At 45.7% G+C, this 15,324-nt stretch overlaps 1 protein-coding gene across 2 annotated transcripts in view; it reads right to left on the bottom strand.

Annotated features, from left to right (window-relative positions):
* tfap2c (transcription factor AP-2 gamma (activating enhancer binding protein 2 gamma)) overlaps positions 1 to 10,801 on the bottom strand; it is a 60,251-nt gene extending 49,450 nt beyond the window's left edge. The window contains exons 1-3 of one of the 2 annotated variants that reach the window (XM_073061548.1): positions 10,693 to 10,801; positions 1,756 to 2,211; positions 547 to 598 (exon numbers count right to left, since the gene is read on the bottom strand). In XM_073061548.1, coding sequence (XP_072917649.1) covers positions 547 to 598; positions 1,756 to 2,211; positions 10,693 to 10,725 — 541 coding nt within the window. In that variant the 5' untranslated portion in view covers positions 10,726 to 10,801. Of the gene's footprint in view, positions 1 to 546; positions 599 to 1,755; positions 2,212 to 4,740; positions 4,929 to 10,692 lie in introns of those variants that run through there. The other variant, XM_073061547.1, reaches the window with a different exon arrangement.
* Between the last annotated feature and the right edge of the window lie 4,523 nt (positions 10,802 to 15,324).

The raw sequence follows: 15,324 nt of genomic DNA, 5'->3' as shown, positions 1-15,324 counted from the left end.
ACATCACATTGAAAGGACATCAGAGTGCGGGGGTGGGTAAAATCGAGCAAGACCGCTGATCCACGACTCGACTCTACGTAATCACTTACACGTCGTCCCCGACAATGCCTTCACATCCATCAATTCCAGACCCTTTCTTGAAAAGCTCCTCAACCCCAGGGGTTTTACAGAGATCAGCTGAACAAAGAGCGCCTCTTTGGGACATAGACTCAGGCGGTTACACAAAGTCCACAGACATGATCGAACCGAGATCGCAGGCGCTGCGAGGGTGCTTTACCTAAACTGCAGTACTTCTGAGGTCTACCTCCATCTTTTGGAAAGAGGACAGTCGAACTGTACTATAAAAACAGTCGTTTTAACGCATAATAACCCGTCGGGAGGCAATTCCCGCGTCGGATTGGATTTTCCTCATGCCGTATAATGTCTCATTAACTCTGCCTAGGAACTGCTCAGGAAATGACTGGAGCTTTACAAGCTGACAGGGCCGCCGGTCCGGAAACTAGGGATGAACGGGAGGGCAGCGACTCTGCAGAAGGTAGACCTTACCTTTTCTGATCACTCCTTGGTCCTGTACGAGTATGTTCGAGTCCTCAGCATGCTGAAACAAACCAACAAAATAAAATCACCGTTTAAGCCGGCTCCGAGCTGCAAAACCCCTATGTATGTCAGCGTCCAACATCCGGCTGATTCAACAAGACCTTTCCCCTTAACACTCAACTTTTTCCAGTTATCAGAATATTACATCGAATCGAGTCTGAGGGAGATCACTCGGCCAACTTGCCAGTGACAAAAAATGTACTTTTTAAATGTCAAATATATTTGAATGAAGGTCCTTATCCGAAACATCAAAATGATGCAAAATGTGAACGTCAATTTAAAAAAAATTAAATAGTTGCAAGAGAAAATATATTCTGGGGAAATATCATGTCATAGTGATATTTATATTATAAAGACCCGAAATGAAACAGCAAATAACGGAGTAAACAATATTTTAATTGGGTCATTAAACGATTTACAAATTGGATTTATAATGCGCCAAAAATCCCAGCGATTTCCCACCGTTCATTTCCTCACAAAATCCCAACCCCTGCGGGAATGGCAGAAGCATGCTAGCAGGCAAAGAACAAGCCTTTTGGTACACACAATTCTTCCCGGTCAGAAGTGGACAAATTACTCGTTTACACACGCGGAAGTAATTCCACAACACACACAAAATGCTGGTAGAACACAGCAGGCTCGGCAGCATCTACCGGTATCTCAGCATTGGTTCAGATCGGCGCCTATGCAGCGATAAAGTTGGCCAAATTAAATTAGATTTAACTCATTCCTCAAGAGTATTTTCAATTGTAACGATCGAGGATAAGTGGAAGCGATTAGTAAACATTAATAATCTACCTGGGTGAAAATAAACTATTCCCGTGTAAAATGTGCTTTCCGTTTGTGCGTGAGGCCCGTTTAGTTAACAGCTAGGGCTGACAGCCTGTCATCTAATATTCTAATTCAACAGTGAATGCCCTGCTCTCTCTGCCATCTCTTAATTGACATCAGACTGATCTCACCCAGAAATACAAGCCCTCTGATATTTTTGCATCCAAATCTAGATTGTTGGAATAAGAAATTTGTCTCACTGAAGAGATTCTGAGCTAGCCTCCAATAGAGGAATTACAGGCCAATTTGAAGTAATTATTAAATGACTAGGGAAAAAAAACGCTTCATAGTTCTTAAACGGCTAAACTAAATGTAGACTGCTCTTACCGGTACATCCTCCATAGTGTGAACGACATCGTGCATGTTGATGTTTTCAGCCAGGGCAGTGTCCATATGATGATTGCCCGCGATGTGGATGTCTGCGCGGCGGATCTCCCTCCTGGGCTCCAGCGCCGAGAGCTGCGCAGCTGCCCCTACCCGCTGGTGATGAGCAAGCGCCGTCTCCTGGCCCTGGCGGCCCGGCCAACCCGCCTGCGACGGCGGCTGCTGCTGCTGGTGGTGGTGGTGGTGCAGGACATTGAGGGAGTAGGGGTCGCTCAGGTGAGAGTAGGGCTCCGAGGACTGGGTGTAGGTTAGGGGCTGATACGGAGGGGGAAAGTAGGGCGGCTGGAAGTCAGAGCTGGGAGTGTGAGATAGGGGAGGCGCTGAGGAATACAGGTGCTGGGTAACCGCGCCGAGCTGGGGCAATCGGGGGGTGCCGTTACTGCTTCCATCGTGTTGGTCCTGAAGAGACAAGAAAAAAACGTTCAGATTACTAACTATCTGAATCTTAGTACATGGACAGACAGACCCTAAAGAGCATCGCAATTAACACGAAATCGCTATATGCAGATATTGCCTCATCTGCTAGGGTTCCCAGATCTTAATTGCGAACATCCCTTTTGTACTCGACTGCATTTCGACATCCGCGAGGTTTACACTCACTTTAAATGCAACTTCATCGCTTAAAATGCGCAGTTATCTTTAATTCCATTCCCAGGTCAAAATCTCGCTCGCAGATGGGAATAGAAATTAAAGCGAAGTCTGTGGGAGCTACAGCAGAAATAAGAAAGACTGACGTTTTCCGGGAATTAAGTATCCAATTTTAAAAAAAAACTCCTAAGCATCCGTACCCAAGAAGAGCGCGAGTTAAAGGTATTTCAATTAAATTATCTACTATAACGCAATAATCTCTATTTGCTATTCAATGTTCTGTGGTTGATGCTTGGGCTGATTAGCCTGTTTTATGCTCAGCGATTTTGATTCTGATAGACACCACCTTCAAGAATTTCACAAATGCGAACCATATCTAACAATATCACTTTCTGCAACCAATAATCCAATTTCAAAAGCGAATTAGAGTAATAGACAATAACCAGCGACATTGCTCGAGTTACTGAATTTTATGCTGAAATGAAATGGTATTTTCGGAAGGTAAATCACTGCCCAGGTACCAGTGCAAGTTTTCATTTGAATCTTGATTTAAAAACATCCGTAAACTTTCTCCGGAATTGTAAACTGGGTGCAGCATCTGATAAAGGAGTTGTAGACGTTCAAAGGGACGAAAAGCGACTTGATGGAGGTGTACGAGATCAGAGGTATAGAGCGAGTGGACCTGTTTCCTCGGCGGAAATGACCGATACAAGGGGACATGATTTTAAGGCGATTGGACGGAAGTATGGGAGAGGGTTGGTGTACGTGCCACACGCTGCCAGGGGTGGTTGATATTCCCAAGGACGTTTAACAAATTCTTAGAATGGCACCGGGACGCGAGAAAACCGGAGGAAGGATTAAATTTATAACAGGGTGGCGTGGGTTGAATAACCCTGTGTAGTAATGTTCTATGACTCGTACACGAGTCTATTTAAGCTTTTAGAGGGGGGGGGGTGGGAGAGAAACATTGTGTACGGTTACATTACGTGGAATTAAAATAGAGCCCAGTTCCGACTAGGCAGTGGCCGTTCAGCCGCACAATGCTGTTGCGAAGAGGAATGTTGTTGGAGCTGCCGAGCAGGATGGAGCACTCCGAGCCCTACGATATCCACAGCCCGCCAGGCCATCAGTTAATGACGCCTAGGGGATTACAATGGAGCGTGACGCCAACTTCACCGCTGGTCACCCCACCAGCAGGTCTCGTGTCTAGCACCTGGACGGGGCGTTTAGATGAGGGTGAACGTGAAGTGAGCAAACACAGCCACTTCGAGTGCCCAACGTTCGGGGGGCGGGGGGCGGGAGCGAGTTATGCAATTACGTCAAAGTAACAAAAATCGTTATTACTAAATTGGATGATTTCCTGGGACTTAAAAAACAAATTCAGCAACTCGGCCCGAAACATCGACTACACTGTTTAACGTTGATGCTGCCCGCTCTGCTAAGTTCCCCCAGCGTTGAGAGTGTTGCTTGGATATCCAACATCTGCAGATTTTCTCTTTGCGAAAAGAGTGTGGTTTGTCCATCAGGGAATGTGAGAAGCTAGAACTAAAATAACTGCGAAGCTATGGCGTGTAATGCAGTCGCAGGATTCAACGCCTCCGAAACAATCTCTGTAGAACTTTGTAGTCAGAATCTTCACTCTAAATGCCAACTTGCACCTATTGCCTCCACGGACGCTGTTTTACCCAGCGAGCCCTTCTGTAGCTCTCTGGGTGTTCATCAGATAAACATATACGGTTTCTCCAGTGCGGGAACGAGCGGGGTTACTGCTGGCACACTATCTTCACTTCCTGTCCCGCTACGTTAGCTCATCGGTATCACCCAGGTGGTTACCCTCAGGCCCCTTCACCTTGGGTGGTCGGCTACTTGGTCTAACTTGGCGAACTCCCGCTCCCTGGAGGGCTGTCTACAACACTCAGGCCCCCAGTTGCCCTCGCCAGCTTTCTAACTTTACCGGTCCCGTACGCCAATGGCCGTTTAGTTTCATTTGTTGAAAACATTAATCCCCATCACAGAACTATTCCAACCTGACCTCTGAAACCGTGCAAACAAGCTCAAAAATTACAACTACACAAGACTTCTATAAACCGCAAAAGTCTATGGACACTAATTAAGAAAGCATGAATTAGTACAGGGATGAAGGAACATACTAAAAGAAAAGCTACGGTCGACAGCTCAAACTGCCCCTGGTTGCAGTATTCAACAAGAGGGCAATCCATTTTCGCAGCAAATCGGGATAAGAAATTTCACCAGCATTTTTTTACAGCACTAGGGACATAAGTTATCTCCAAATATCCGTAGCGAAAACCCCACAGCCTGCAGTGAGTCTCCCTCGCTCACCTCGCAGTCCTCTTCATACTTGACGTTATCGGCTAGTTTCCACAACATGTTCGTTCCGCGGCGAACTGGACTCGGGAGAAGCCCAGCCTGGCAAGCCAAACCGAGCGCTCGGTGATGTGCGATCTCCCACCGCCAGCGGTTGCCTGTTCTCCCTTTAATGAGCTCTGCCTCGCACTACAATGAGTATGTAGTTCCGCGGGCGGAAACCGGCAGAGCACCCCGCCCCCTGCGTGACGTAGGGTGCCAGTGACGCCAATTACACCCCCTCGAACTCGACCAATCAAAGTGGTCCCATGGAAAGGAGGCGTGCTATTGGCCGCCCGCGCCTGATGTGGTGCTCTGCTGCGGTGTTGGAGTGGGATAGAGTCCGGGAGGCTGCTTGTCAGGTATGACCCTGTCTCGCCCGGGCACATTGTCCGCGAGCAAGAAGCGACCGGCTCCGCCGCTGGAATCTGCCGTTGTCTCCGGGCAGCCGATAGCACCGCTGCCAGTCCGGGCCGCCCACGTGTCAGTCCAATTTGAGACAGGCTCTTGCAGCCGGTGAGCGGATTACTCAACTGTCACTCCAAATAATGGCAAAGTGATCACAGAGGGTCTATCCCCGCTCTCAGTACTAGACAACACTTAGCACCCTCTTGTCATGGAGGGTTGCTGAATGAGGATATTTGGAAATATTCAGCAGGAATCAATTTCCGAACTCCTGCTCCTTGGCAAGGAGTGACCAATGGAACAGCTCCACATGTTTAGTAATAAGGTGTTAGCGATAAGGAGCCTCGCCGCGGTCGGGAGTACAGTGTAACAAATGTTCTGGCCCTTCCGTCCACAGCTCCCACCTTCCAGCCTATTCTGGCTGTCAAAACAAAGGCTCGAATTTGAGACAGGTTTCACAACTGGGCTCTCTGTTGATATTAAAATAGCCCACCCATAAATTCGTTCACGTTGACTCAAGTCCGGCGGCGGTAAGATTCTGAAATGTTGAACCAGCATCTTCTAGAGTCCGCTGTGTTAACTTGTTAGTCGCTTACTACATTGATTTTCCTTGTATAATTATTAATATAAAGATTGGTGTCATAATAAACAGCCTTGTGTTTAATGTCCCGCGTTTGTTCTGTTGCTGGGATATGGCAAATTCTACTGCAAGAGAAAATGAGATTACCGCTGCTGGATCTACAGTAATCCTCCCTTTTTGTATTGCGGCTTCCAAATACTTAATTTTAGTTTAAATACTAACCGAAAACATATTTAATTCGCCCTTTTCAAAGACCGTTTAACGTAAGAATTTGCTGCATACAATATTTAAAATTTAAAAACACGGAACTGTTTTGGATCCGCCCGTCGATGTTCAGCGTTCCAGCAGAACTCTCCCGGTCCTCGGACACTCTGCGCTCGCCCGCCTGAAACAATGTTCGGAACTGCACTTGAGCGGAGTCGCTTCAATTAGGAAACGCGTCGGAAACATTGGAACTCTGATCATTGTAGTAACTATAATGGGTTATATTATCTCACACCCTGTGCTGTATCGTATTAATTGTGGACTATGGTCTATTATATTGTCCATTTTTACATTGTATTTCAATACATTGCATTCTATATTTTAATAATATAATTATCTATGTTATCCGTTTTGTAAAGTATCTGACTGTATTGTGTTTACTTTTATTATACGATCTACCGCATTTAATTGTATGTGACAATACATTACGCATAGGGTTACACCACGCATTGTTATTTTGTATAACACCGCGCTATGTTTCCATGTATGATATTATTCTGCTTTATATACCCAAGATAAATGACATCGCTTTATTTTGTTTTGTATCAGTATTATATTCCCCGATTATGTGGCATGAAATCCAATTATCTATTTTATACTGTGCCGTTCTGTGTTTTACATACGGCGATCTCACTACTCTGCGGTTACCCATACAGGCTCTGTGTTGCTACCTTTTTGCACTTTAAAGGGGGCGAGTGGTGACTACTTAACAGTTGTGCTTCTGTGGAAGGAGAGTTGTGCAGAAATACAATACATGACACTGCCAGTGTTCAAGAACCCGGAGATGTGTACCCAGGGAAGGACCAGCGGATGGTAAAGGCAGACTGTGTACTGTATTGGAGAGCTGGCTGTATCCTCGAGGGTGAGACTTTCCTGAACAATGTTCTTTCTACCACTTTTGACGGAGTGCATTATAAACTGAGCCGTTAAGGAGCGGCATTGCCCCGGCAAGGAATCGCGTCAAAAATGCAAGAGAACAGCCACGAATTTCAAAGCAGCTACTTGGAGGATGAAATTAGCGAAGCCATCCATCCTTTAGGGTTAGGGTTAGGAGGTCATATAAATGACAGCTAGTTTCCCGCAAAGAGTCGTCGTTTTTCACCAGCGCCATCTTGAATTTCAAGGACTACTCATCTCATGTTCTCGACATTTATTGCTTCTTTATTATTCACATCATGTTTTTGTATTTGCACGGTTTATTGTCCGTCTTGACGGTGTGGTCTTTCATTGATTCTATTGTGAAAGCCGGCTAGAAAATGAATCTCAGGGTTGTTTTTGTTGGCATATATGTACGTTGATAATAAATACACTTCTTTGGAGTTTCCTGATCACGTTGGCATAACTGCCCAGTACAGCCACGGTCCCTGTGTTGCGCCGACTACAATGGACGTGAAAGGGGGTGCTAGTGGGAGGGGTGTTCGAATTCTTCTGGAATCGCAACAGCACATTTCAACACAAACCTGAGAACCTTGTTACTGATTCAGTGGAAAATCAACCAGCGCCCAGTTAATTATTCAAGGTTACTTCGGTGTAAATGAAACTATTAAAGTGTGGGAGATTATCTACACCCTGATCTGAAGGGGGGATTGCAATTCTTTCTCACTGATTAAACCAACTCTACTGCATCAGCCTTCTCTCTAATAAATGCCACTCATTTACTTTTTAATATGACCCGTTAATTAAGCCATATTGTGTCTGCTGTATTCCAAAGCGGAGACAAAACTGTCGATGTCAGCGAGGGGTCTACTCGCTCTCCAGAGAGCGGGCAAACGTGGAGAAACCCTGCTATGCGAAATTTCCCTCTGTAACAGAAGTCACTAGAAGCCACCGACCGGGCAGTCATAAAAGATAATTTGAAAGGAACAATGGAATATGCTTCAGGCCCACCGTGTAGTAAAGGGGAGAAAGGTGTGTCCCTTTTACATACCTGGAGCACTGCGTTCCTTAATGGGCACCAGACACAAGCAGGGGGTCATTGGGGCATTTGATACTGGGGCTACCGAGACTAAGATCTACAGAGGCGTTTAAGTTCTCTTGAGTGCCGAAAAATGAGGTGTGATATAGCTAAGGCGTTTTAAATGATTTTTAAAAAATGAATAACGAGGACAGGAAGCTAACGTAAGAATTAGGCTGCTCACAAAACAGCGGATGGAATCCTTTCCCCCAATGTGCAGTCGAGTTCATTGAAAATTAAAAACTGCAGACACTAAAATCGGAAATTTTAAAAAAACGAAAGTAGCTGAAGTGCCTGGCAAGGGAGCTGGCCAGCAGACTGTCAAGTGTTTGCCGCATTTACTGTATTTAACTTTCGGTCAACTTAATGCTTGAAGGCTGGGATTGGTATAGATCCTCTTATAACAAGCGTCAGGAAAACAGAACTATCGACTCAGGAAAGAGACAGCAAACCTGAAGACTAAATGCCCGGTAATTCCTTTGTACCTATTTCAGAGAGTTTTGCAGAAGGGACAATTTGAATCATCTTGCCTTTGGGTTATTGGAAAGAAACACTCTAACGCCCTATAACTGCGTGCATTTTCCACTTGTAAATGTTCCTTTTTTTTCCAAATATTTATCCGATATCCTTTTGAAAATTACTCTCGAATCTCCTTGAACCACCCCAAAAGTGAATTCTACAAAATAAACTCTCGCCGAACCTTCACAATTATCCTGCATTTTAAGAAAGGGTTCTGCAAGGGTTTTAACGTTGTTTAAACGATGTACATACAGAACGGTCCCTATATTTACAATCGCGATGCGCCACTGCTACATTTGCTTTATTCACCAAGGAGTCAGATGCGCCGAAATGAAATCACACAGTTCGTGATTGGGTTCACTCTGTATAGTTTAGAGAGCAACAGCAAATATTGGAGCAAAAGTTGGATTTTCTCTGCCGTTTCTACGGGGTTCTTCGGACCCGTATTTAAGGAATAATTTCCTCCTCTGCCCTGTCGTCTTTCAAGGTTACGCTGCAGGCTGCGCTGACATAAACCACCACACAGGAAAGGCGCCCCATCTCCTTCCAGTCTTTGCCCCTTTTGAAATGCCGCAATTTAAACTGCTCCTCGTGAACATCACGGCTCTCCCAATAACTCATTAAATTCATCCTCATTAGCTGCTAACGAAATAACTTGGGCAGTTAAAGCTTTGGCTGTAACTGGACTCCCGCCGAGAAGACTGAAATCCAGGCCTCCGTCATCTGGTGCCTTTTAATCGGAAATTCAAAAAAAAATCAAGACTGATCCTATTTTTAAGCGATAAAGGAGATTGCCCGCCAGCCGGTTCTGGATTCAGCCACATCGGATTATTACATAATATGCGATCTCACTTTCGCGTAGCTGTCCACCAAAATCACACCTGTCTGACCGTCCACCTTTCCAACTTTAAATTGCATGGAAATGTTGTCCCGTCCCCCCCCCCCCCTCCCCCGCGCGTAATCCTCACGACTGCTGTGGGGTAGATTTTATCACTGCCCCTGCCTCCGGATAGTAACAATCCAGCTAACGGCGAAATGGAACTATAAGGGCTCACTGCTTGGAGTGGCGGCAGAGGTACTCCCGGACTAAGAACCTGAATCGACAGGCTGCGGACACAGCGCCGCTAAACCGGAATAGTTATCGATGGGCACTTAACGGTCAGTAGGGCCGAGGCGGACCGAAGGAAGGGCCTGTTTCTGAGCTGTATGACTACACACAAATCTCAGTAACACATTGGCGAATGTTTCAGTCCTGTCCCAGTAGATCCTCTGCACACACTGACATACATGCGCTTTACATTACTGGGTTACTTCGCCACTGAGTGCAAATGATCCTTAAAACTATTAATAGTGGGTCATCAATTAACCCTGTACACTCACAGCCACAACCTGTCTGAACACCCAAGCGTAGAGCTAACGCCATGAACTAAAGTAACGTATCACGCTACGTTTACAGGTACAGTAATTATTTTGCTGATTATTTAAGTGCTGCAGGCTAACCCTTGGTAAGGCAGCGGTAAACCTCTAGCTAAACGGGTTGCTTTTTATCATTACTTCGTTACTTCTAAGTTTGTTTTACATAAGCAGGCACCGGGATTCTATTTTACCGCACGCCCTCGCCTTGCCCCCCACTGGAGGGAAAGCAGAGGAACTTCTCCTCCCACAGCCCCCTCCCTCCCCTCACCGGGCTGCCAAAACTACGATCCGCGCACGGCAGGAGTCGCTGGGGAGCGCAGGCCGAGACACCGCCGCCGCTTTCCAAAGCGAGCTGCACCGTATAGGGGGATCGCCGCTCGTGGGATGTCGGCAAGTCTCGGTATCCAGAGATGAAGTACATCCCCCTCTCCCACGAGCCGGCGTGTGGGAACGAGAAGGGGAAGGGTTCGGGGGGGGGGGTGATGTTATCGTGTGAGGGGTGACGAACCCCAAGGATATATGTTTGCGAGGCCGCTGCACCCCACCAGATTCCGGGCAGTGCCCTCCTCATTTCCCTCCCGGTCTCAAGGACCTCCGCTCCTCTTGGAATAACGAGCCCCCTTGCCCCGAACTGTGTGCTGGGGGCGGGTGAGGAGGGTGAAGTTGTCAGGAATCCCTCCCCTCGCCGTTGAATCAGCCCTCCCATGAAACGCGCAGCTGGCGTCTAAACCATCCCCAACGCCCCTCACTCTACCACTCGAACGGGGGTTGCCGGCCTGGGACCACATACCTGCCAACCGCCCACTTTCCCCATCAGCGACATGCTGGGAGCCCGGCCCGAGCGACTGCCAAAGGTATTTTGCCTCTTCCAACCCCGCCGGACTAGAGTTGTGGCGGCCCGCGCCTGCGCACCTACGCTAGACGCACCTCAGTCATTTACCTGAAAGAAAGAGGAGGAGAGAGACGCCAGGCTCCAAGCCCACAGAGGTGGCTCCTCTCTCCTGTTGCTCACCCTTTTGTTTCTGCCTGTTGTCATGCAGGCTCTATTGATTGTCCGCTAAGGAGGCTATCGTCTACCTTTGTCTGGGACACGCTAATAGATTCCTTGCGGAATGCTCACTAATTCAACTCAATACGTCCTCTATCAAAGCAGTAAAATGTACAGAGAGCCAACTGCCACGGGAGCCTTTCGGAGGGGGGATAGAGAAAAGTTGGGGGTGGGTGGCGAGGGATGCGTGTCACGTTCAATAGAGCCAAGTACTGTTTCCGTCAAACTGATCCGTGGCGTGGTTTTCTGCAGGAAAGCCAGTCTCTTTCCCCACTTCGTTACCGCTCTGCAGACTTTCCCCGAACTTATCACCTGTAGTAACTTTAAAATAAAAAAAATTAAGGAAGGGAAAAATATAAACGAATTTAGCGCCATTGCCACGACGTGATTGTTCCGAGGGGCTTCCCTACTCACTCAGCAGGTCGCTCGGCCTCCGCGGAAAGGGGCGTATTTCAAGTTAGAGGGAACTTTTAACCGCTCCCTGTAGTATTTCCATCTCCGAGCTCCGCTGTGACGCTCTCGGGTCTGGGCCATTGACTTCAACTGGTTATTTTTGTCTCTTGGTTTAACTGTTGTATGTTGGTCTCACAATTTTCTCCTCTCAGTCTTGTCATCAAAATTCTAGCAGTCTCTCACCCATCAACAGCCGTACTGGAGAATACCGGAGCAAGCACAACAGATAGTCAACACGTACAAACAAGCTGGATGCACTCAGCAGATCGGGCAGCATCCATTGAAATGAGCAGCCCGACCTGCTGAGTTCATCCAGCTTGTTTGTACGTGTTGATTTAACCACAGCATCTGCAGTGTACTTTATGCTTACGATAGATAGTCCATGTTTCAGATAATTAAACTCACGCCAGAAATGATTAACATGAAACTTTGAGCAACGCACACGAAATGCTGGAGGAACTCAGCGGGTCAGACAGCATCTATGGAATCGACATTTCGGGCCCAAAGATTTCGACACAGAATGTGAACTATCCATTTCCCACCATCGGTGCTGCCTGACCCGCTGAGTTTCTCCAACATTACGAGCGTTGCTCCGGATTTTCAGCATCTGCAGCTGTCGTGTCAAGCCTGGAACCTTTCTCTCCAGATGCTGCCCGACATGCCGAGCATTTCCTGCATTTGGTAGTTTTGTTGTCCCGTTATCTCTCGGTTGCCCGCCTATTTACTTCCATTCACACCATTATGGAAGTTTCGTAACGGAGTGATTAAGGTCACTTTCTGCTACACTCACCACTTCTACCTGTCATTCAGCACAACCCTCTGGGCATTTGCAAGCATCAACTTCTATCCAGGTCACTGGAATCGCCGCCCGTTCAAGCCTTCTGGGCTTTGCTGACTGTCGGCAGGATTACAACGTAGGCTTTTTCTGCTACCGTTCACGGAGGATCAGGAACTGGGTGGGCAAGCCACTCGTATAGGAAAGGGGTGGCATTTTAGGAGCCCACGTCGTGGCAGTGGTGCTATATTCGTTTGCGTTTTTCCCTCTCTCTCTCTTTAAATTTACACCACGTAATGTACGGACCATCAATAAAAAGGTGTTTTTTTCTTTTTGTATATATTTTATCATCCATAGAAGGTAATTTTCTGAACTATATAAAAATAATAATAAGCTAAAGCAGTGGTTCCGGTCTGTCTGTGGAACGCTACCTTTTGAGTGGCATGATATTTGAACTCAAACTAAGCACCCAAGTCCAAGGGAAGGAAGCGGGTGCAAGATATAACCACGTTGAGAACGCGCCACGGTAAATATGAGAAAGGTGCTCAGATCATTGTTCCCTCTCGCACCGTGAGATGACCCTGAACTTCCTTGCATGAAGCCGGTATGCAGTGACCACTGCCTGGTGGATTATGGTCGAGTTTGTCCGCAGAAACGTTTTCCACAAAGCGCAAGTAGTCCAATCGGATAGAACGTCCCGCGGCTATTAGATCAGACCCAACCTATGCAACACTAGGGTCTGGGGTTGGACTGAGGTGGCTGTCCGTGGAGAGATGGTGACAACCAGGAGAGTTGCTCGCAATGGGCATGTGTGCCAATCCAGGCAGTGAGTGTTCACCCTCCTGCCGCCCAGTCCCGGCTCTTGGAGGCCTGTCAGAATGGGGTAAATTCGGGTCAGAACGCTGAGAACGAACGAGCCACATCAGGGACAACGATCTTCGCGGACTCTGTCCACCAAAGAGCAGAGAAGCAGTTTCTTAGCCTGGAGACTGAACTGTACAGAGGTTTTAGAAAATAAATTCTCTTGTGATGTAAACTGGAATAAAAGCCGAAAATGTCTGAGAATTTCAGCGGGACGGCCACATCACTGAAACGTTAGTGGCGATTTGTCCGGGGGGGGGGGCGGGGTTTGGGCACTGAATTACCCTATGACCGTAGGAACGTCAGTTATTCACTTACGAGTAAATAAAACGTTTTGATTTTTAGTAGTCTCTATCAAGCACACTTCGTTTACACACGCGAGCATAATCACATTATTTTTCATATTACATGCCAACTCTAAGCCGTGTGTGTTTTATTCACAAGAATTCCAGCTGCTACTGTAAGCCGCGGGAGGGTCGGATTTAATGGAACAATTTGCGTATCGAAGGCTTGAGTTTGGAGAAAGACCGAGATATTTATTTCCAGTGTATGCTGCCTCCGTAACCAGTGGTACAGAAAAGCATGGATAAATCACAGAATCGCCGAGTCGCCTTTATAACTTTTTTTTCGTTCCTCAAATAACTTCTAAACAACGTGCAAAAAATATATTTACTGAATTTGATAGCAAAACGAGTTAAATTAATTGCATTTGACCACTCTAATGTAAATTGGAAATATAATAGTGTTGATCATTAATTGGTGGTGCAATTGCGTTAACGTAGGAAGGCAATTCATAATTATGCCTGTGCCCTGATCATGAATAACCATAATTAATGTTGAATATAATGGATGCGGTGAAAACGTCGCTTCTTGCTTGGAATTGAGAACAGAAAATGCTGGAAACACTTAGAAGGTCAGACAGTATCTGATCTTTAATCAGACCTGTCCTCTCATATGGTAGTGCGGGCAATTTGTTCATCTCGTGTCATTTGATAACACCTGAATCGCTCCCGGGGACCTGGGTTTTATAAATCCGCCAGGTGACAGCGGTTGCTCATGGCATCTGTTGAAACTCCTGAGTCGGATACTTACCTAACCGCAGATGACAGTTCCGTGGAATCTCAGCGCGGTTACAAGCTAATTCTTGCGAAGAACGACGATCCTATTAGGAAATCTGGGTCAAAGCAAAATTGAGGCTTTAAACGAATCCAGTCAACTAAAACGCCTGTCTTTGCAAACGTGCAAACAATTAGCTACACATTAGAACCACGGGCCGATTAAGCACAGCGCATTAATCGCGCAGCCTGCAGGATGGCAATGAAATTATAATTCAATCAGTATTGGAAAACAAATTACATTTATTAACTAAATTGGCGACACAAAATGTACTATAACTTATATTAAAATAAACTTATATTATATTATTTTAATATTGTGATATTATAATTTAGTTTCATTGATTTGTGAGCAACGTTTAATAATTTTAGATTACACTTGAATATCTATTTATTTCTAATTATTTAATTAACCGCGTATATTAATATTATTAAACATGTAGTGTGTAATTAATTATATTTAAATACATTTGAAATTTGGTAAGAATTAAATCAATTATGTTTAACATAACAAACTCGTTTCATGTAATGTTTAAAATTGCATTAAATCAATTGGGTGTAAATAATTGTACATGATATCGTAGTTATAATTCTGTACCGTGGTCATTAAAAAGCAAACAGCAGCCGTTGCTGCCACCCTGAAACACCTACAATAAACAGGGAGAACACACAACAGGTCTGACAGCACCCGTGGAAAAACAAACAGGTCACATTTCAATTCATGGCTTTTCATTTCTCTAGGTGATCGATCTGAAATAGCACCTATTCTTCCTCTCCGCGAATACTGCCCAACCAACCTTCCGAACATTTCTAGAAATTTCTGCTTCTATGTTACATTCATGTATAATTATTCACTTTACATTGAATGGAACAACTAAGTTGTTCCATTCCTTTATACCAATTGAATGGAACAATTTAATAGATTTATATTTTGGCCGTACAAATTAAACATTAACCACGCATTTCTATTGAATCCTCATGTTATGCGGGTGAAGAATTGTTTTGCATTAAAATACGCGTTAGTCTTTCTGTATACAATATATTTTGACCGCTTCACAGCAGGTCCATGTCAAATCGCGCCTAGCTTGAGCAGTGACTAAATGAACAGTTAATTACTCAGTTGAATTTGATGCACAAATGCACGTGCAACGGGTCTTAGAGAAAACGACT

Source organism: Hemitrygon akajei, chromosome 11 (assembly GCF_048418815.1).
Source record: "Hemitrygon akajei chromosome 11, sHemAka1.3, whole genome shotgun sequence".
NCBI lineage: Eukaryota > Metazoa > Chordata > Chondrichthyes > Myliobatiformes > Dasyatidae > Hemitrygon > Hemitrygon akajei.
The sequence above is the reverse complement of the archived record's forward strand: the minus strand, read 5'-3'. Positions and strand labels throughout refer to the sequence as shown.